The sequence below is a fragment of the Canis lupus genome, chromosome 23 (assembly GCF_003254725.2).
Source record: "Canis lupus dingo isolate Sandy chromosome 23, ASM325472v2, whole genome shotgun sequence".
Taxonomy (NCBI): Eukaryota; Metazoa; Chordata; class Mammalia; order Carnivora; family Canidae; genus Canis; species Canis lupus.
The window spans coordinates 29,379,067-29,402,500 of record NC_064265.1 but is presented as its reverse complement, the minus strand read 5'-3'; the positions used below and the strand labels follow the sequence as shown (position 1 = coordinate 29,402,500).

General features: G+C 37.3%; 1 protein-coding gene across 7 annotated transcripts in view; it reads right to left on the bottom strand.

Annotated features, from left to right (window-relative positions):
- Window positions 1-14,500: 14,500 nt before the first annotated feature.
- The window catches only part of ACP3 (acid phosphatase 3), a 59,568-nt gene continuing 50,634 nt past the window's right edge, over window positions 14,501-23,434 (bottom strand). For 2 of the 7 annotated variants that reach the window (XR_007405173.1, XR_007405174.1), the window contains 3 exons: window positions 21,339-21,530; window positions 20,618-20,767; window positions 14,503-14,700 (listed from right to left, as the gene is read on the bottom strand). Coding sequence is in view for 1 of the 7 variants with exons in the window: in XM_049099832.1 (XP_048955789.1) it covers window positions 14,690-14,700 (11 nt within the window). In the remaining 6 variants the exon portion in view is untranslated. Of the gene's footprint in view, window positions 14,701-15,492; window positions 15,619-20,617; window positions 20,768-21,338; window positions 21,531-23,434 lie in introns of all 7 variants that reach the window. The other 5 variants (XR_004808689.2, XR_007405176.1, XR_007405175.1 and 2 more) reach the window with 5 other exon arrangements.

The window sequence follows — 23,434 nt, the reverse complement described above, 5'->3', positions numbered from 1 at the left end:
ACATTAAAGAAGTATCATATTAATTCATCAAATATTGAAATTTACTATGTTTAAGGCATGATTTTATGTTCTGTGTACCTTTAGGTACTAATTCATAATCTTAAAAGACACATTTAAGAGTACAGTATTGGTCAGCAGACCACATGGTGGTAACTGGAAAAGGATGGGATGGTAAAAATGATAACATGGAGCAAAAACAAAACCCTTACATTAAAGAAAAGTATCTGTTTATCAAAAGAAAGAATGGAAAATACACATACTATCCCCATCAGTGAGAATTCCTAACCTTGTCTTGAGTTCTTCCTAACTAGTACTATTATCTAAGTGATAATGGTGGGCCGATTAGTGTATATTCTACTTTAGTTTTGATAAGCACGCTTTTATTATAAAGGGTGTACAGCCCGATAAAGGATTGGGTTGATTTTGCTGTCGCTATTTTATTTCCACTTCACCACTTTGTTTGGAAAAGGAGTCTTACCTCCCTTAATGGATCAAAAGCTATCTCAAGTATTGAGTTGTAGGTTTTTTGTTTGTTTGGCATTTTTACCTATCCCACATTGACCCAGTTGCCTAGCTAGTACAATTCACTCTTAACTATGGTTCTTTTTTTAAAAAGATTTATTTATTTGAGAAAAAGTGAGAGTGAGAGAGAGAAATTGCACAAGTGTAAGGGGTTAGGGCAGAGGTAGAAGAAGAGACAATCCCAAGCAGACTCCTCATGGAGCATGGAGCTCAGAGCCACCCTGGGGCTTGATTTCAGGACCCTGAGATCATGACCTGAGCTCAAATCAAAAGTTGGACACTTAAACAATTGAGCCCCCCAGGCATCCTTTAACTATAGCTCTTAAGATTACCTGTAATACTGTGCTGTATAATATCTTAAACCCAGTACATTTTCAACAAATATTTGCTGAATGAATGAATATTTGCTGAAATGAATGATACAGAACTTGCTTGAAATGGGATATGTATTTCCTCCCAAGTTGGGATGATGTACATACCTTTTCCATCATTTTACTTCTGATCCATGGGTATCATGGGTGAACTGAGCTACTTACAGATGTCACAGAGTTGGGTAACATTTTAATCCATCCTGACATTTCTTATTTTTAAATTAGTATGTTTAGATCCCATTTACATTTAGATCATTACTGATACTGTTAAAAAAATAAACTGAGACATATTAAAAATTTTAAGAGTTTATTTGAGCAAAAATTGATTCAAATCAGGGCAGCATACAAGTAGCAAATAAAAAGAAGCTCTAAAGAGCTGTATAAAATTAAAGACTACCAGAGTCAGAAGAGAGTGCGAACAAGAAAGTTACACTAGGCAAAAATGTAAATTGGTTATTGCAAAGGTATTTTTCTGTAGGAGATAGGTCTATCAGACAGATTATCTAATTAGTACTAATCAGGCAACTCTTGATTGGCTGGTTTAAGATTCCATTTCTGGGAGAGCTGAAACTGTAATTAAGTCTAAGTTTGGTGACATGGGGCTTAGTATAAATGACTCCATTTTGAGCCTGTTTTTGAAAATAGATTTAGATTGATGGTACTCTGAATTATGGTGTTCCCCTACCCCTCCAACTGGCCTGTTGTTATTTACTCTCTAGAGTTTTTCACATAGTCGTTCCATGCATTCCGTCAAGGTTCTATGGCTTTATTCATTGGGAGACAATGTGTGAAGCACCCTTACTCCATCTATTTACAATCAGAACGCTAGGGATAACTATTTTTAGAGAGTTCTCCTTAAACCTGAGGATCGGATTTCAAGTTTCTGGTGGTCACTTTAATGATCCTATCAGATCACAGAATTCCAAATTTGCCATAATTAATCCAACATACTTATATAGGTATCTTCCTTCAGCAATAAAAAAACAAAACTGCCAAGGACTCTCAGGATGAGCTACTCCTAAAACCCTTCCCAGGTCACTGCTGCAGACTCGGGTTTTCCAGAGCTAGGATATGCTCTGGAGAATATTCATAATGTAGACTTTTCTAAGACCAAACCAGACAGAATGTGTAGGCTAGCAGATGGCTGGTGTTACAAAATAATTGTATCTATTTTTCCCCCCACAAAATACTGTGGGTTAGATCTTGTTCTGAGTATTGGGGATGAAGCAGTCAACAAGAAAATAATCCTTACCTCTAGTGGGGGTAGGGTGGGGAAGAAAGAAAGACAATAGACACACTGACAAATAAATGAATCAAATAGTTCCAGTTAGTGACAAGCATTGGGAAGAAATAAAAAAAGAGTAACGGGCTACAGAGTGATGGGGGTGGGGAGATGACAGGGTGGCTATTTTACCCAGCAGGTCTGGAAAGACTTTGTAGGAAGCATTTGAGTTGGAATCTGAATGTTCTCAAGGATGGAAACTGGAGAAGACATCAGGGCAGAAGTTTCCAGGAAAAGAGAAATGAAATTGCCCAAGTCTGGTCTACCCTTTTCTACCTCTTCTACATTTCTGACCTCAGAATTGATTTTATTTTTATTTTTACATTTTTAAAAAAGATTTTATTTATTTATTCATGAGAGACACACAGAGAGGGGCAGAGACATAGGCAGAGGGAGAAGCAGGCTCCATGCTTCTTGATGTGGGACTTGATCCTGGGACTCCGGGATCACATGTTGAGCTGAAGGCAGACGCTCAACCGCTGAGCCACCCAGGTGTCCCCTGCCCTCAGAATTTAAATCTAGATGAGGAAAATTGTTCCTTTTCCCCCTCTGAATTAGTGGAGACCTTAATCAAACCTCAAACTATGCACAGGCAATAAAATACCCTGGAATTTGATTGATATAACCCACTCCCTTAATATTTTTTTTCTGCAGATCAATTAAAGCCCAAGTTCTGGCTCAATATTAAGGATATAGAGATGGTGAGTCTTAGCTAGATATGGCTTTTATTTGTTTCCATTCTAAATATTTTACTGATTTAATTGACAGAGAGAGAGAGAGGGAAAACATAAGTGAGGTGAGGGGCAGAGGAAGAAGCAGACTGCCCACTGAGCAGGGAGCCCCAGCTGGGCTCCACCTCTGGACTCCAGGATTGTGACCTGAGCCAACAGCAGACGTTTGACTGACTAACCCACCCATGCACCCCTAGATATGTGTTTAGAATGAAGGAGGCAAATCATTAGATTGTGGATTTTAAAAATCCAGATTTGCTGTCTCATTCATTCATAAGAAACACTGAAACATGTAATTTGCATTTTGAATCATATTTTTAAACTATGAAAGCAAGCATGAAAAATACCATTTTTGGACAGTAGGTGGCAGACTATACCTACAAACTAGTGATTAAGTCCTCCCTAATCTCAAACACAGTTGGTAAAGGAGCTGGACCCAGCTTCTTGATGGCAAAGATTAGACCACTCAGGGTATATATCAAGGATCTATAAAAACCCTATAATTATAGGAAGTTTCTGTATTCTGATACCGTTGAAATTTACCCTCACAGTAAATAGACATCTAAGGGGCTCTGGGCCCTGAGAAAGAATATTTTAATTACTGAAATATCCCAGCCTCAGTCCTATGGGATCTAAGCTACCATACATGGAGCTTACAGACACTGATAGTTGTCTTAAATTAGGAGTTTTGAAAGAAGGTGGGTGGAGAGGGGGTCTTTGAAATCCTTAGCACTCTCTAGGTTGAAAGACAACAGGTAACATACTTAAGCAATATGGCAGGAAACAGGCAGTAAAACCTTAAAAATGATATTTCTATATATGGCATGACTTTGTGACATCAGCTATCTACCAGCCTAGATATTCCGTTTGGTTGGTTTTAGAAAAGTCGGCAACATTGTGGGTCCTCACCCCAAGCATCTCTGAACTAAGGGTAACTTCTGAATCTGCAGGGGTACATTTCTAGCAGTCTTCCTTAAGGATCCAGAGAATTTTGTTTTGTTTTTTAACTGCTGAAAGAAAATACTTATGTAAGTATGTTGGATTCCTGGCAAATTTGAGATTCTGTGATCTGACAGGAACTTTAACATGACAGTCAGAAACTTGGAATCTAATCCTTAGATTAATGGGAGCTCTAAAAATAATCATTTCCAGAGTTCTAGTTATAAATGAGATGGAGTAAGCATACTTTATATCTTGTCTTTCTCTGGGTGTAGCTACAAAATCTGGACAGAATGCATGGAACAATAGTTGAAGACTCTGGAAAATAACTAGGAGATTGGGGAAAAACACCAGAATTTGGAGTACCATCAATCAAAATCTAAACATATCAATAATAACATTAATATACATGATCTGAACGTTCCAATTTAAAAACCCAAATTCTCAGAATGGATTAAGAAACATGACTCAACTCAGTGCCATCTCTAAGAAACTTAGCTCAAACATGATGAGACACATAGATGAAAGTAAAAGGATAGAAGGAAATATTTCACGCAGACACTAGTAAAGAGAGCTTAGGTGGTATATTGAGATCAGACTTACCTGACCTCAGAGAAAAGAAAATTACTGGTGATAAAAAGAATTAGCTAACCAAGAAGCCATAACAAGAAGCCTAACCAATTATGCAACAACAGAGTTTCAAAATATACAAAACAAAAACTGACAGAATTGGAAGGAGAAGGATACATCTATAATTAGAGTTGGAGACATCAACACTTCTTTCTCAGTAATATAGCTAATAAAATATCAAGGATATAGAGTAACTGAACAAAGCCAGTGACCAACTGATATTTGAAAAATATTCCACCTAACAACAGAAGAAAGCATTTTCTTCAGTGCACATGGAACATTTACGAAGATAGACCATATTCCAAATCTTTAAACAAACCTTAACAAATTTTTAAAAATTCAAAATATACAAAATATATCCTCAAACCATAATGAAATCAAACTATAAATCAATAAGAGAAATATAACAGAAAAATCTCTAAGCACTTGAAGCTAATCAATATACTTCCAAAGAATCTGTAGCTGAAAAAGGAAGTTTCAGGATAAAATATAAAATATTTTGAATGAAATGAAGATGAATGTATCATTAAAATTTGTGGGATGCAGCTAAAGGAATCCTTAGAGGAAAATTTATAGCATTAAAATGCTTATATTAGAAAAGATGTCAAGTCAATTACTTACCTTTACCTTAAGAAACCAGAGAAAAAGAAAAGCAAACTAGACCCAAAGAAAGGATAACAAAGGAAAATGAGATCAGAGTATAAATTAATAAAATTTAAAACAGAAAACAGAGAAAATCAATTAAATTAAAGGCTGATTTTTGAGTGCAATAAAATTGAATAACTTCTAGCAAGACTGACAAAGAAAAACAGAGAGAAGGTACAAGTTACCACTATCAGACTGAAAATGGAGAGATCAATACAGATTCTGTAAACATCAAAAGGTTAATAAGAGACTATTAGGAATGACTCTAAGCACACAAATTCAATACCTTAAATGAAATGGGCCAGTTTAAGCTCAACCAAGAAAAATCTATAACTTGAGTTGTTCTATAACTATTAAAGAAATTAAATTTGTAGTTAAAAACCTTCCAGGGCAGCCCCAGTGGAGCAGCGGTTTAGCGCCGCCTGCAGCCTGGGGTTTGATCCTGGGGACCCTGAATCAAGTCCCACTTCGGGCTCCCTGCGTGGAGCCTGCTTCTCCCTCTGCCTGTGCCTATCCCCCCCTCCTTGTGTGTCTTTATAAATAAATAAAATCTTTAAAAAAAAAAAAACCTTCCAAAAAGAAATTGCCCAGCTCCAGTGTTTCCACAGATGAGTTCTAGGAACAATTAAAGGAGAAGTGACACCAATTCTACACAATAACCCCCAGGAAATAGAAAAAGAGGGAACATATTCTAGGTCATTTTATGAGGCTAGCATTACTCTGATGCCAGAAGTAGACCAAAAAAAAAAAAAAAAAAAAAAAAAAAAAAAAAAAAGAAAAGAAAAGAAAAATAATTATAGATCTATATTGCTCATAAATATGGATGCTAAAGTATTCAACAAATATTACCAAATTGAATTGAGGGATATATTAAAAGAATGATAGATCATACTAAGTGGAGTTTATCCCAGGATGGGAGGTTCAACATTCAGATATCATTCAATGTAATCCACCATATCAACAATATAAAGAAGAAAAACTTTATGAGCATATCAATTGATGCAGAAAAGCATTTGATAAAATCCAAAGATCATTCTGAACAAACACTTGCAGCTAACTAGGATTAGAAGGAAGTTTCTTCAACCTGCTAAAGAGTATCTACAGGGAAAAAAAATTTACAGCTAATATCACAATTAATGGTTAAATGCTTTCTCCCAAACTCAGAAATAAATTAAGGATGTCCACTCTCACCACTCTTATTCAGCATCATATTGAAAGACATACAGATTGAAAGAAAAAACCAAAATGGTTCCTATTCTCAGATAACATGATTCTGTAAGTAGAAAATCTCAAGCACTCTTCAGAAGAGCTCCTGGAACTAATGAGTTTAGCAGGGTTGGGGCACTTGGGTGGCTCAGTGGTTGAGCATCTGTCTTCAGCTCATGATCCTGGGGTCCTGGGATCAAGTCCTGCATCAGGCTCCCCATAGGAAGCCTGCTTTTCCCTCTGCCTATGTCTCTGCCTCTCTCTTTGTGCCTCTCACAAATAAAATAAAATATATATTTTTAAGATTTTATTTATGTGGGACTCGATCTCAGATCCTGGGATCATGCCCTGAGCCGAAGGCAGACGCTCAACTGCTGAGCCACCCAGGTGTCCCAATACATCTTCTTTGATTACTTTTATCCACATTTTGTAGTTTTCAGCATACAGATGCTATGCATGTTTTGTTAGAGCTAGACCAAGGTGTTTAATTTTTTGAGCTATTGTAAACTGTATTTTAAAATGTTTGCTTTCTAGTTTTACATTGCTAGTGTATAATTGATTTTTGAGCATTGACTGTATGTTGCAACCCTGCTAAACTCTTTATTTTTTTATTTTTTTAAGATTTTATTTTGGGCAGCCTGGGTGGCTCAGCAGTTTAGCGCTGCCTTTGGCCCAGGGCTGATCCTGGAGACCCGGGATCAAGTCCCACGTCGGGCTCCCTGCATGGAGCCTGCTTCTCCCTCTGCCTGTGTCTCTGCCTCTCTCTCTCTCTCTCTGTGCCTTTCATGAATAAAGAAATAAAATCTTTAAAAAAAGAAGATGTAGTAATGAAAAAATGTATCATATTCTTGGATTAGAAGACTTAGCAATGTAAAGATATCATTTGCTCCCCAAATTGAAATATTAACTTAATATAATACCAATCAAAAGTCAAGCAGGATTTTGTAGATATAGATAAGCTGATTCTAACACTTATATGAAAAAGCAAACAAAATAGAAGAGGTAAAGCAAGTTTTTAAAGGAAGAATAAATTTGGAGCAATCTGTATAAAGAACATTTTGTATTTCAGTGGAAAACTATGCATTGTCTATAAATGTACCTTTCTATTTTATGAGATTCTGATTTTATGGGAGCTGTAAGACAGATAGGCATTCTGTTTTATTTGGTAGAGGCTCAAATGTACTCCCTTCACAGTCTGGAAAACCAGTTTCTTCTCCATGTGCAATTCATTTCAATATTCCTTTACTCCATAAAATGTGTGCTCTTTTGACCTTTCCTTTGAATGATTTATAACATCTCCTTGGCTTCCTTATTATCAAGTAAAGTAAAATACTTAGCATGTGTTCATTTATATCTGAGTCATGCTTTTACCTTTTTCTGAAAATTGTTTTAATAAACCACACTACCTGATTTTAAAACTCACTAGGAAGTTACAGTAATCAAGATAGTGTGGTTTTGTTGAAGGGATAGACACATAGATCAGTGGAACAGATTGGGGTCCAGAAATAGACTCACACATATAATTGATCATTTTTGACAAAGAATGCAAATGCCACTTAGAGTATTAAAAATATCTTGTGGGTGCCTGGCTGACTCAGTTGGTAGAACATGCAACTCCTGGAGTCATGAGCTTAAGTGCCACATTGGACATAGAAATTACTTAAAACAAACAAACAAACAAACAAATAAAAATAGTCTTTTAGGGCAGCCTGGGTGGCTTAGCGGTTTAGCGCCGCCTTCAGCCCAGGGCGTGATCCTGGAGACCTGGAATCGAATCCCACGTCAGGTTCCCTGCAGGGAGCCTGCTTCTCCCTCTGCCTGTGTCTCTGCCTCTCTCTGTGTGTCTCTCATGAATAAATAAATAGATGAAAATCTTAAAAAAAAAAAGTCTTTCAACAAATGGTGTTATAACCATTGGACATCCATGGGTTCAAAAAAGAGAGAGAGAGGGGAGCCCTGGGTGGCGCAGCGGTTTAGCACCTGCCTTTGGCCCAGGGCGCGATCCTGGAGACCCAAGATCGAATCCCACGTCGGCCTCCCGGTGCATGGAGCCTGCTTCTCCCTCTCTCTCTCTCTCTCTCTGACTATCATAAATAAAATCTTAAAAAAAAAAAAAGAGTGAGAGAGAGAAAAGTACTTTAACCAGAACCTTATGCAATACACCAAAATTAATTCAAAATAGACCAGAGCCCTATATATAAAATATAAAACTGTACAATTTTTAGAGGAAAACATAGAAGACTTTAGGTTTAGTGAAGAACTCTTACTTATGGTACCAAAAGTATTATCCTCAAAAAAAAATTGATCAGTTGAGTTTTGTCACATAAAAAAAACCTTTCTGCTCTGCAAAAGACACTGTTAGAAGAATGAAAATATAAACTACAAATTGGGAGGAGAGGAAATATTTGCAAGTCATATACTGATAAAGGACTTTTATGTAGATCAGATAAAGAACTATCAAGATTCAACAATAAGTAGACAAACACTCAATTAAAAATCCACCAAAGACATGAGTGGATACTTCACCATAGAGAAAAAATGGATGGCAAATAGACACAGGAAAAAAAAAAGTTTATTATTAGCTATTAGGGAAACTCTAGTAATCAATGAGATATTACATTTCTGAGTGGCTAAAGTAAGAATTACTGGCAACACCAGGTGCTATTGAAGTGGTGGAGCAACTAGGACTTTTATATTGCTGCTTGGTGGGAATACAAAACGATACAGCCACCCTGGAAAAAGTCTCCCAGTCTCCCTCCCTCCCTCCCTCCCTCCCTCCCTCCCTTCCTTCCTTCCTTCCTCAGAGGGAGAAGCAGGCTCCCTGCGAGGGGCTCAATATGGGACTCAATCCCCGGACCAGGGATCACACCCTGAGCCAAAGGCAGACACTCAATTGCTGAGATACCGAGGTATCCCCTGATAGTGTCTTATAAACATCCACTTATTGCATGACCTCTACATTCCACTCCTGGTACCTGCTTTAAGAAATGAAAACATATCCACATAAAAATCTGTACACAGATGTTTATCATAGTTCTATTCATAATTGCCCACATTTGCAAACAACACAAACTTCCTTCAATGGAAGGAATGAATAATGAATAATAAGTGTGAATAATAAATAATAAACTAAGTGTGGTAAATCTGTACTAAAGAATACTACTCAGCAGTAAAAAGTAACAAACTCCTGATACACATAACTTGGATGGATCTTAAAAGCATGCTGAGTACAAGAAGTTAGTCTCAAAAGATTGCGAACTGTGTGATCTCATTTATATGACTGTCTCCAAAAGACAAAACCACAAAGATGAAAACCAGATTAGAAATTCGCAGGGATTATAGGCAGGGAGGAGGAGTGATCATTAAGAGATCACTCAAAGGATTTCTTGGGGGTGAAGAAACTGTTTTGTACCTTGAGTGTGGAGATGGATACATGGATCTACGTATGTGTTAAAGTTCATACAACTGTACACCAAAAGGGAAAAGGCGAATTTTACTGAAAATGAAATTTAAAAAGAAAAAAAATGAAAAAAAGATTTTAACGTCCCTTTCCTTTAAAAAGTACTTGAAGGGGGTGCCTGGGTGGCTCAGTTGATTAAGCATCTGCCTTTGGCTCAGGTCATGAACCTGGGGTCTTGGGATGGAGCCCCATGTCAGGCTCCCTGCTTGGCAGAGAGACTGCTTCTTCCTCTCCCTCTGCCGCTTCCCCCCCACTCATGCACCTCTCTCCCTCTTTCAGATAAAGAAATAAAATCTTTAAAAATCCCTCGAAGAAAAGAAGGCGGTTGGAGCCAAATTCCACCCTTCTAATCAGAATCATCAACTTTTGCTCAGTTTTTTATCTTGTTCTACCAAAAACACAGCTACTGAGTGAGCCTAAGAAAAAAAGTCTTCTATGGTTGAATACTATAGTTTTATGCTTTAAAAAAGAAATGATTGTTGTTGAGCTATCAACTGGTATTTATCTATATCATATACAACTGGAACCATGAAATAGGTCTATTAATACAAAAATATAATTGCAATTCTGAGTTCAGAAACTTAATTCAAACTGAATTCAAACTGAGTTCAAACTGAATTAAAAAAATTTAACAGATTAATAATAAAAAGTTTCATCAATGGACATATATGAGTATATAGAACTTTATTCCACCAATCTATTCATCTATATAACTACAAATTGTAACTACATTTCACTGAAATTCATAAAAATTCAAAAGACATGTTATTTTTAAGTTTCCGTTAGTGTATTTTATATCAAGGTGATAAACTGACCAATAAAACAATTTTGAGCTATATTTTCCTTTCTTATAGTTGTGTACTATATTTCCCTAAAATTATTCAAGGACTCATTTTATTTTACTCATGGGATTTGTTATGATATTTTCTGTTGCCCATGTGAAACCGAACACAGATTTGTTTGCCCATATGCATGTAGAGTTTTTGAAAAATGCCCCCCCCCCCCCCCCCCCCCCCCCCCCCGCAATGAACTAATTCAGTTGGGAGTAAGGAACCAGTTCCAGAATCTAGAATTTCTATCACAGAATCATGGCATGACTTAGCAGGTCCCTTAGTCTGCTTTCCAGTATTCCATCTCCCAAATGAAAATGTGAGGTGTGATTAATTACATGTGTTTCCTTTCTGCTCCCAGGAATACCTAATAAGACTAATTATGGGGATCCCTGGGTGGCGCAGCGGTTTGGCGCCTGCCTTTGGCCCAGGGCGCGATCCTGGAGACCCAGGATCGAATCCCACATCGGGCTCCCGGTGCATGGAGCCTGCTTCTCCCTCTGCCTGTGTCTCTGCCTCTCTCTCTCTCTGTAACTATCATAAATAAATAAAAATTAAAAAAAAAAGACTAATTATGCTAATTATAATGCTGGCTACCGCTGCACCAGGCTATTTACATATATCATCTCATTGGATTGTCATGACAGCTTTATGAAATAGATATTATAAGTAGATCTGTTAATTACTGGAAACTTGAAGTTCTTCAGTTCATTTCCAGCTCTGACATTCTAGACTGATGACCTTGCAAAGCCTAGGGTCCTCACTCCTGCTCCGCTCCCACAAATATTCCTTCACTATGCCTGCTAACAGCGGCTTCCTCAATGTCATCTGTTGGCCATTCTGATGATATCCACTGTTGGGTCTCAATCCCTTATGCTTCTCAGCTGCTTCTATCATCTAGACTTTCAGTGGTGTTGTAGGTGGTCCATCCAAAATATTAATCTTGCCCAAATTCAACTCCAATGACTACTCTCCAGTTCAGTTACCCACCAAATGGGTCACATATTGTATAGGGGAATTTGATCCATCTAAGAAATCAAAGTCTAAAATCCCAGTTGCTCTTTCATGCCCATACTTCTGCCTCATAAAACGTCAGATCCCATTGGTCTCTCCATCTTCCTTCTGGGTGTCAGCGCCACATTTTTCCCACTACTCTTTTTTCCAGCTTGAAATTCACAATTAACCATTTGACTTTTTTTTTTCTTTAAAGATTGTATTTATTCATGAGAGACACACACACACACACAGAGGCAGAGCCATAGGCAGGGGGAGAAGCAGGCTCCATGCAGGGAGCCCGATGTGGGCTTGATCCTGCGACTCCAGGATCATGCCCTAAGCCAAAGGCAGATGCTTAACGCTGAGCCACCCAGGAGTTTCAACCACTTGACTTTTTTAATCCAGCTCCTCTTTTTTATAGCTTGAAATGTTTCTTGGGCTGATTCTTTCTTCCTTTGACCCAAGGACCTCAAGTCTTGTCCAGTTCCCTACCTTTTTTTCTCTTTACATTCTTTACTTTAACTTCCATACCCCCCATTAGTTTATCATTCCACTGATTTGTTCTTTATCCTGCCAAATCACTAAAAGTGCTCTCAGAAGGGTTAATGTTGGTTCAACTGCGAAATCTTTTTTTTTTTTTAAGATTCTTATTTATTTATTCATGAGAGACACAGAGAGAGAGGCAGAGACAGAGGCTGAGGGAGAAGCAGGCTCCCTGAGATGTGGGACTCTATCCTGGGACTTGATCCCGGGACTCTGGGATCATGCCCTGAGGCGAAGGCAGATGCTCAACCACTGAGCCACCCAGGCGTCCCCCCTCTAATTAATTTCTAAGAGCTCCTTTTCTGCAAAGGAAGGAAAAAAAGCCCACTATCAGTCATGTTGCCATTTTCTTTCCAGGTTTGTTATTTGTTGTTGACTTTATGTTATTTTGTCCCATGCTCTAATTTTTAATACATATGCATGTACTTAAGTTTATTAATCTCATAGATTATCACTTCAAAGTTTTAAAAAGCCTTTAAAAAACCTTTCCTATTGCCCAAATTATATATATATACACACACACACATACATATATCTATATAATCTTATATGTTTTCTTGGTATAGTATATATTATTTCACTTAAAAATATGTTTTCATTTGAAAATTATTTCTCATATTCTTTCTAAATAGCTAGCCAGTTTCTTAGCCTTGTCTTTTCTTCACTGAAATACCACTTGTGTCATGTATCAATTTATATGTCATTTGTGCATATTTCTGGATTTTATATTCTTTTTCTCCTCATTGGGTTATCCATGAGTCTGTACAAAACTGATTTAATTCCTATGAAGTTATAAAAACCACCACTGTCATATACATATCCATTTTTGTGCCATTATGCCTTTGATAGATACATTATGGTTTCTAGAAATAATACATATAAATCTATTTTCTTGATCCATCACAAAATATCTCTTGTACCTTTTTAACTTCCCATGAAGTAAGAAACAACAAATGATAGAAAGTTCAGTACTCCTTTTTGCTTCAGTGTCCTCATCGTTGGAAATTAGATGAATTAATTCATGATTATTTCTTAGGATGAGCTTATAAGTACTCAGTGTTAGCTATTATTAATAGCATGAGTAAGTGAGGACTCCATCCCTCTGCCTCTTTTTCCACTTTTCTACCTGTAAGCTCCTCCAAATTTGAGAACTTTCATGATCTCTTCTGTAATCATAATTAATTCTTGCATGATCTATTGGTTGAATCTAAAGCTGATAATATCAATACACAGTATTTCCATTATTGTGATTGCATTATTATGGTTCATTTTTCTATGATTCCAAATTGTCTTTATTTTACTTTTTTAGTCATATGTCTTCATCAAGTCACTAACATTATCTAATTTCCTAAATATATTCCATCCATGGTAAGAGATGCAATATAATTACTGAAGATACATTTCCCAGAAACTTCTGCCTTCTTATTCCAATCTGGACCAGAGAACACTCCGGGCTGGATGCCAGCCTGTCATCCTGACTTCCTTTTACCATGGTCTTGGGTTGAAGCCAGTGTTCTTAGAGCTCAAAATTTTACCTTTCTTGGATTTTATTCTTGTTAAGGCTGAGAACATCTTCAAACAATTTTCTTGAAATGATGCATAAGAAATAAACCTTTTGAATTTTTACATGTCTGAAAGTGACTTTATTTTTCCTTCTCACTTGATTAACATGTTTACTAAGAATAGAATAAGTTCATAATTATTTTTCTCAGAGGATTCTAAGATGAAATCATAGTCTTGTTCCCTTGTAGGCCATATTTTTTCCTCTCTGGAACCTTAGGATACTCTCTAGATGCTTGAAGTTAAGAAATTTCTTGAAGATCTGCCACTGTTGAAGTTTTTGTTTTGTTTTAATTCCTCCTGTGGTCATAATTACATTATGTACAACTGTCAAAAATCATCAAAAAATGTAGTATCTTGAATCAAACTGTAACATCAGGAGGAAGAAATCCTGTAGTACTTAAAGCCTATACTACAACATTCAACATTAGATTATACCATTAGGTAGGGTTTCTCTAATTATTTTGCATTTATATGTTTAATGCTTTGATCTTCATTCAAGGTAGGAATTCTTAAGGTTTTATTTGGACTATGAAACCCTCTGGCTTTTTGGTGCAGTCTATAGACCCCTTTCCAGAGTAATGTTTTTAAATGTTTAAAATTAAATATATATGATTAAGAAAGAGACCTTTTAAATTGAAATGTAGTTATCAAAATGCTAAAAACCAAAATTGTAATAGAGTAAAATATTGCTGCTTCTTCTTTTCTTTTTTTTAGAGAGGGAGAGAAGAGGGAAGGGGCAGAGAGAGAGACTCCTCCTTTTTAAAAAAAAGTTTTTCTTTTTTAAGATTTTATTTATTTATTCATGAGACACACACACACACACACACACACACAGAGAGAGAGAGAGAGAGAGAGGCAGAGACACAGGCAGAGGGAGAAGCACGCTCCATGCAGGAAGCCTGATGTGGAACTCGATTCCAGGACTCCGGGATCATGCTCTGAGCCAAAGGCAGATGCTCAACCACTGAGCTTTAGGTTTCCCCTAAAAAAAAAAGATTTTATTTATTTATTTGAGAGAGTGAAAGAGAGATAGAGACAGCACAAGTGGGGGAAAGTGGGCAGAGGGAGAAGCAGACTCCCCACTGAGCAGGGAGACTGACCCAGAGCTCAATCCCAGGACCCTAGGATCATGAACTGAGCCAAAGGCAGATGCTTAACTGACTGAGCCACCAGGTGCCCTGGAGAGAAAAACTCTTAAGTAGGTTCTACACCCAGCGCTGAGCCCTACATAGAGTTTCATCTCAGAATCCTGTGATCATGACCTGAGGCAAATTTAAGAGTTGTATGTTTAACAGACTGAGCCACGTATCCAGGCGGCCCTGTATCACTTTTTTATTAACACTTTAAGTAAGATATATTGGAGGATTTTATAGCCACTATAATTTCAAAATAGTGATGAGTAGAAGTGATATTTTGAGATATTTATAACAACCCAATGTGCTATAAAAATATATGTGATTTCTGTTGGTAACAAAATCACGAGTGTTGCTGTAAGTACTGTAATTTGTGCTTATATTCAAAATGGACAAAAAATTCTAAAGTTTAGTAAGAGACTAGGGAAAATAAAAATATAGTTTTCTTCCTCTAAGTTCAAAGACCACATGAATTTTTTTAAACAAATAACATACATTTATTATCTAACGGTTTCTGCAGTTTAGGAATTTGAGAGTGGTTTAATTGGATAGTTCTGGCTTAGGTTCTCTCATGATACTGGAGTTGAGATGTAGGCTGGGGCAGCAGTCAACCAAAGGCTTGACTGCAACTGAGAACCCACCTCCCAAATGGCTCACTCAATGGCTGGTGAGTTGATGCTGGTTGTTGGAAGGAAGTCTCAGCTTTCCATGTGGGCTCTCCAAAGGCCCCTGAATACCTTTACAACATGGTGGCTGGCTCCTCCAGACTGGGAAATCCAAGAGAGAGAAAAGTAGAAGCACCATGGTTTTTTATGACTTAGCCCTATAAGTCATACACTATTACTTCCCCCATATTCCATTTGTCATACAGACCAACCCTGATGAAATGTGTGAGAGAATGGGCATAAATACTAGGAGGTGAGGATCACTGGGGGCCATCTTAGAGACTACTACAAGTTATAACCAGTATTTGCATCATATTTTGTGTTCAGCTCCCCCCCCCCCAGTTTATACATATTTCTATTAACAGAGCTTACACACTTCTTGTTTTTAGGAACTACATGTTATTCCAATGATATTAACTCTTTTTTGAGGTTTTATTTAATTTACTTTTTAAAAATTTAAAGCTAAAAATGTTTAAATTTAAATTCGATTAACATACAGTGCATTATTAGTTTCAGAAGTAGAGGCCAGTGATTCATCAGTCTTATGTAACACTCAGTGCTCATTACATCTTGTGCCCTCCTTAATGCCCATTATCCAATTACCCCATCCCCCCCAATCCCTTCCCCTCCAGCAATCCTCAATTTGTTTCCTATGATTAGGAGTCTTTTATGGTTTGTCTCTCTCTCTAATTTTGTCTTATTTTTCCCTCTTTTCCCCTATGATCCTCTATTTTGTTTCTTAAATTCCACATATGGATGAGATCATATGGTAATTATCTTTCTCTGACAGACTTATATCATTTAGCATAATACCCTCTAGTACTATCCATATCATTGCAAATGGCAAGATTTTATTTTTTTGATGGCTGATTAGTATTCCATTGTATATATTTACCACATCTTCTTTATCCATTCATCTGTCAGTGGGCATCTGGGCTCTTTCCATGCTTTGGCTATTGTGGACACTGCTGCTATAAACATTGGGGTGCAGGTGCTCTTCAGATCACTACATTTGTTTCCTTGGGGTAAATACCCAGGAGTATTTACCCTGGATAGTTCTGGCTTAGGTTCTCTCATGATACTGGAGCAATTGCTGTAAAATAGAGGGTAGCTCTATTTTCAACTTTTTGAGGGGCTTTCACACTATTTTCCAGAGTGGCTGCACCAGCTTGCATTCCCACCAACAATGCAAAACGGTTCCCCTTTCTTGGCATCCTCACCAATATCTGTCATCTCCTGATTTGTTAGTTTTAGCCATTCTGACTGGTTGTGAGATGGTATCTCAATGTGGTTTTGATTTGTATTTCCCTGATGCTGAATGAAGTTGAGCGTTTTCTCATGTGCCTATTGGCCATTTGTAGTTCTTCTTTGGAGAACTATCTGTTTATGTTTTCTGGCCTTTTCTTGATTGGATTATTTGTCTTTTGGGTGTTGAGTTTGATAAGTTCTTTATAATAGGTTTTGGATACTAGCCCTTTATCTGATAAGACATTTGCAAATATCTTCTTCCACTCTGTCGGCTGTCTTTTGGAGACCTCCTGAATTTTATGCAGGGACTCTTATTTATGAATCTCTGACTTAGAGTAAAAGCTCTTTGAGGTCTGGCAGACTGTGTGCTCCTGAGATGGTGGCAGCTGTTTTCCTGCCCCTACATGCTCTTTCAGCATACGACATTGACACTCTCCCATCAAGAGGTTTCTCCACTCCCTTGAATCCTCTTGTGACAGCTTTGACCAAGAGAATGTGTGAGAAGTGATGCTATAACCATCTGAGTACAGGCCTTAACTGATCTGTCAGCCTCTATTTTATTCCTCATAGAAGCAAGACACCATGTAAGAAGTACAATTAACCTAGACCACCATGCTGTGAAAACCTAACTGAGCCCTATGAAGAGACCCTGGAGCATGAAATTGCAAGTGGAGAGAGGGTGAAGAAGCCTTCTTGGAAGTGGATCCTTTAGTCTTAGCCACCCTACTTGATGCCATGTTGATCAGAGGTGAGTTGCTCCTCTGAACTATTCCAAAATCCCTGACCTATAAAATTGTGGGCAAAATAAAATACCTGTTTCAAGCCACTGAAATTTGGGGAAATTTTTAGAGAGTAACAGATAGAATGGAGGACCATGACCATGTTTCACATGTCTTTTGAATTCTTCACATTAATTGGCAAATTGATATGCAGACAAAAAAGGGACTCTGGAATTATTATTGACATATGGAGATTTGCATAGCATTTGGCTGTCATTAAAGAACTACAGGGAGTAATATCATGAAATCAAAGTATTTTGTCCAATAAATGCCCTATGATTCTTTTTTTTTTTTTTAAGATTTATTTATTTAGGGATGCCTGGATTGCTCAGCAGTTGAGCATCTGCCTTCGGCTCAGGGCATAATACTGGAGTCCCGAGACTGAGTCCTGCATCAGGCTCCCTGCGCAGAGCCTGCTTCTCCCTCTGCACATGTCTTTGCCTCTCTCCGTGTCTCTCATGAATAAATAAATTTTAAAAATCTAAAATATATATTTATTTATTTTAGAAGGAGTGAGAGAGGGGGAGAGCATGCAAGCCAGTGCATGAGTTTGGGGAGGGGCAGAAGGAGAGAATCTTCAAATAATCTCCCCTCTGAGAAAGGAGCCTGTCACGAGGCTCTGGGGCTCAATCTCAGAACCCACTCTTGGTTTCCACTGGGTTGAAACCAAGACTCCAACGCTTAAGTGACTAGGCCACCCAGGTGACCCTGGCCTATGATTCCTAAGATAACCAGCCTGGTTTTCAAGATCTCAATTTAGCCCCAGGATCCTTCCCAAATGCTGACTCCTGGATTGGTTCCCAAAGATTTTCAGAGGTTACACTCTCTCCAGAGAAGAGTATAAGAGGATTAGAGAAGATAATGGAAATGAAAGTTAAAATAGTGTAGTTGTGCTGGAAGCAATCTCTGTACATATGAACACTTGGACTGGGTCTGGAGACAGACTCAGAGGAGTGCTATTGCATCACGGTTGTGAGCACAGGCTCTGAAATCAACCTGTCATAACTGAAATCTGGCTCCACCACAGGACCTGCTATGAGACTAGGGCATGTGACTTAATCTGTGCCTTAATTTACACGTTTGTAAACTAGGAATAAAATAGTACCCCCCCCCATAGAAGTATAATGAGATTTAGATGAGTTTACATTTGAAACATTGTTTGGCACACATAGTTCCCACTGAAGTCCAAATGGATCTCTCTCTCTCTTTTTTTTTTCCCAGAACTTCTTTTTTTTCCTAAAGATTTATTTATTTGAGAGAGAGAGAGCAAATGAGCACATGAACCGGGGGGGAGGGGTAGAGGGAGAGAGAGAATCTCAAGCAGACTCCATGTTGAGCACAGAACCCAATGGGGGCTTGATCCCAGGACCCTGAGATCATGACCTGAGCCGAAATCAAGAGTTGGTGGCTTAGTTGACTGAGCCATCCAGGTGCTCCCAAATAGATCTCTCTTGAGATACTCTCAGTGACTTCTGAATTATTTAAATGATTCCTAAAATATATATGTGCCACATGCACACATATATATATAGATACATATGCATATGCATAGTGTGCATATCAACTTTGTATAATTATAGTAGTTTATATTTGGCTTAATGCATATAGAATGTTTATAGCTAGCATTTCTGGGTTCACACAAAGGATAGTATAATATTTTAAAAGAGGTTAATTAAAAGATACATTAGGCTGTAAATGCTATATCTAATGCCCAAATAGTGAAGATGAAGCTAAAATGCTTGAAGTTGGCATGCAGGAGTTGCAAATCCAAGAGTTTACAATGGAAAGAGGAATACAGAAATGGAGTCACTTAGGGATGCCTGGATGGCTCAATGGGTTAAGCTTCTGACTCTTGATTTTGGCTCAGGTTATGATCTCAGGGTTGTGAGATCGAGCCCTGAGTTAGGCTCCGAGCTGAACGTGTGGAGCCTACTTAAAATCTCTCTCCCTCTCCCTCTGCCCTTCCCCTTTCAAAAAGAAAGAAAGAAAGAAAGAAAGAAAGAAAGAAAGAAAGAAAGAAAGAAAGAAAGAAAGAAAGAAAAGAAAAAGGGAAAAAAAATGGAGTCACTTATTCATAGTCACTCGACCAGCATCCAGTGCCAGCAATTCTTTGCATTAATTTATTTTATGTTTGACCACTCAAAAAATGGGCAACATATTTAGAATCTATATCTGCCTTCCAAAAGGATAATGTATCTTTAATGGGGCAAGCAGTAACATTTTCATTTCAGCATGTTTCCCTGAAAAGGATCACTAATTATAGTCTACAAAACACTGGTCTACAAAACTATTGTGTTAATTTGGTAAATGTAAATTCTCACTCGGTTGACTAACTTTATTGTCATGTGCTCTGGTTTATGTGCTCTGGTTTTCTGGGATCTTTCTTTCTCTTTCTTTTCTTTTTCTTTCTTTGTCAAGGTTTAGCACTCCTTGAGAAGCTTATAATGGACTTTCAATACTAATCAGCTCTTCAGTTGTGATGATATAATTTGACACTTATTTTGCAGCACGAAAGTGAGGGGGAGATCTGACAACTCAGAGTTCTCAGCACTAATTTTTTGTTAAGTAGAGCTAAGGGAGAGCTGAGTTATTAACAAATATCTGATTATCAACATATTAGATTGTTAACTTGAATATCTTAGCCCCAAAATGTCATTCATAAAATTGTGAAAATATCAAATTTTGTTTCCATATCCTATTGCATCTACATAAAAACCACTTTAAGGTTATGTCTATGTAATTGTAGCAGGTCCCAGTTAATTAAGAGAATTACATATTTTGTGAATAGAGAGCTACTTCCTAAATATTTCAGGGATTTTGAAATGGCCAGATAGGAATGTTATTATCCTAAATAAAGTTTAAAAATTAAAAAAAACCCACCCAACTTAATTTCATTAGGAGACATCAAATTTGAAATTTTCAAAATAAAATGACATTCTACTTGAAGGGGACTCACATATCATCTTAGTGGTCATTTTCTTTAGGCATTAACATCACACAAGTGAGACATTTTGGATAGCAAAAACAACAACAAAATAAAATAAGAATGTGATGTGATTTTCTGAGAATCTTACCTGAGGACTTTTCCCCAAAGGAAGAAGATAGTGTGGTTTAGCAGTTTAAAAGTGCGCTGTCTAGAAGAAGACATCTTGGGCTCAGACGCCATCCTTGGCACATTCCAGCTTTGTGACTGTAGGCAGATTACTTAGCCTCAGTCTCCCCATCTGTAAAATGGCCATGATATTACTATTTGTATCTACCTCACAGGACTAGCACATGGTAAGTGCCATATGAGTCTTTGTTAAATGAATGTATGAAATTTCTTTGTTGAACACAGTAATGTTTCATCAATTGCTTTAGTGAAACTAGGGTGTTCTGAGTTTACAAATTCCTATTCATACAGGTACTTTTTGACATTTTAACAAGGATTAACTTCTCAGGAATTGCATTTATATATGTGTGTGTGTGTGTGTGTGTGTGTGTGTGTGTGTAAAATGTTTGATTATGAAAATAACAGCTTCTTAATGTCTTATGTTTGGAAACGTCATTGCATTAAAAACATTTTAAATGCTTTTCTCATCTCCATTTGTCTCTGTCACCCTTTAAAAAAACCAAGGGAGGTAATTTTTACATGATAAATGATCTGAACTGAATGTCACCCTCAAGAAGCAAGGAAGATGATGTGTGTGGAAAGGAAAAAGAAATTAAAGTGACTGTTTTAGTAACTTCATAGCTACTCCATTCAGGATTTACATGCTGTGAGAAAGAACCATTCATGATTTTCTGTTGACTTACTGGAGAGAGAATGCAAACGCGACCTGGAAAAGCTGCTTCGTTGTCTGATCGTTGGGATGACTACATCCTGCTTGAAATCACCTACTTACTGATGGGCCTTCATTCATCAACAGTCTGTTCAATTTTGGAGACATTGTCATATCTGTTTCATTGAGGTCATTGAAGCCTGGGCACAGAGGAGGTAATTTATTTCTATAAGAAAGAAGTTAACTTACAGTGAGACATTAAAGAAAGAAAGATATCTACCACTTATCCACCTATATTCAATATTAGTCTACTTGAAATTACTCTATCATTAACAAGATAACAAATTTTAAGAAAACCAATCATTTGTTTGGTTTTTGCTTGTTTGTAGCATCTACCTTTACATTGAATTGGTAATAACTTAAGCTGGCTTTGCTGTGGAATCTTTGTTCATGTTTTAATGACTTTTATTTTTTAAAGATTTTATTTATTTATTCATGAGAGAGAGAGAGAGAGCGAGAACAAGAGAGAGAGAGAGGCAGAAACATAGGCAGAGGGAGAAGCAGGCTCCATGTAGGGAGCCCGATGTGGGACTTGATCCTGGGACCCCAGGATCACACCCTGAGCTGAAGGCAGATGCTTAACTGCTGAGCCACCGAGGTGTCCCTAATAACTTTTATTTTCTAAGCATTCTATTACAGTTGACCTTGTGCTAAAATCTAGGTGCTTTGATTTTTCCAGAGAATATTAAGAACATTATATTCTCTCAGAAATAAATTTCCACCCAAAGTAATATTTTTATTAAGATCTCAAGTTTCCTTATTCTTCCATTAAATGAAACTTTTCATCATTTTAATAATAGGTGTCACTTCAAGATGTGGTTTAAAAGATTGGGAAAAAACCCTGCTTTCAAGATTATATAGAGAACTAACGAAAAATGACATCTCATGGTTATGTCTTTGTACTTTATAAAACTCAAAATTATAATGCTTTCAACTAAGAATGATAAATCCCTGTCTTTTCATTCAATATTTTATTTAACAAACACTTACATGGTGTTTACCATGTGCCAGGCACTGTTCCTTGCACTTTACAAGTATTAACCTGTTTATTCCTTTAACAATGCTCTAAGGTAGGTACTATAATTGCTCCCATTTACAGATGAGGAAATTGAGGCGTGGGAATGTTAAATAACCTGCCCAGGATCATGTGGCTAGTAAGTGGCAGAGCACAGATTTGAATCCATGCTAATTTGGCTCCACTACCTTATTCTCTTTTGTTGCCCATGTTTAATAATAGTATTGAATAAAATTCCTCTAGAGTCACTTCACTAAAAATATAACTTTTTTCCTTTTTAAATTTTATTATTATTATTATTATTATTTTTTTTTTTTTTAGAGAGGGGTGGGGGCAAAGAGGGAGAGAGAAAATCTTAAGCAGGCTCCATACCTAGCACAGAACCCAATGCTGGCCTTGATATCATGACCCTGAGATCACAACCCCAGCCAAAATCAAGACTTGGCTGCCCAACCAACTGAGCCACCCAGGCACCCCACCCCAAGAATAATAACTCCTAACACAGAAGTACTTGCCAAAATGTTTATTTTTTTAAATTTTTTAAAAAAGATTTTTTATTTATTTATTCAGAGAGAGAGAGGCAGAGACACAGGCAGAGGGAAAAGCAGGCTCCCTGCAGGGAGCCTGATGTGGGACTGGGTCCTGGGACTGCAGGATCACATCCTAGGTCAAAGGCAGATGCTCAACCACGGAGCCATTCAGGCATCCCCAAAATTTTGGTTTAAAAGACCTGGCTCCTCTTCTATAAAATTTTAAAATAATTTGATTATAGGTAGATCAGACATAGATGTGAAAAGACACTGCCAAACAAGTGGAAAAAAGGAAAAAATATACTTTTAAAGGTTGAAGGAGAGACATACACATTTTATTTTCCCCTATCCATCTTATTGTCTGATTTACTTTGTACAACATAAATAGGGGAGATGTAAAAAAAATGGAACAAGTAGTTTTAGTTGTGACACAACAACAGAGTTACATATTAAAGTTTGGCTTTAGGGGCACTTAGGTGGCTTAGCCGGTAAAATATCTGCTCTCAGTAGGTCATGATCTCAGGA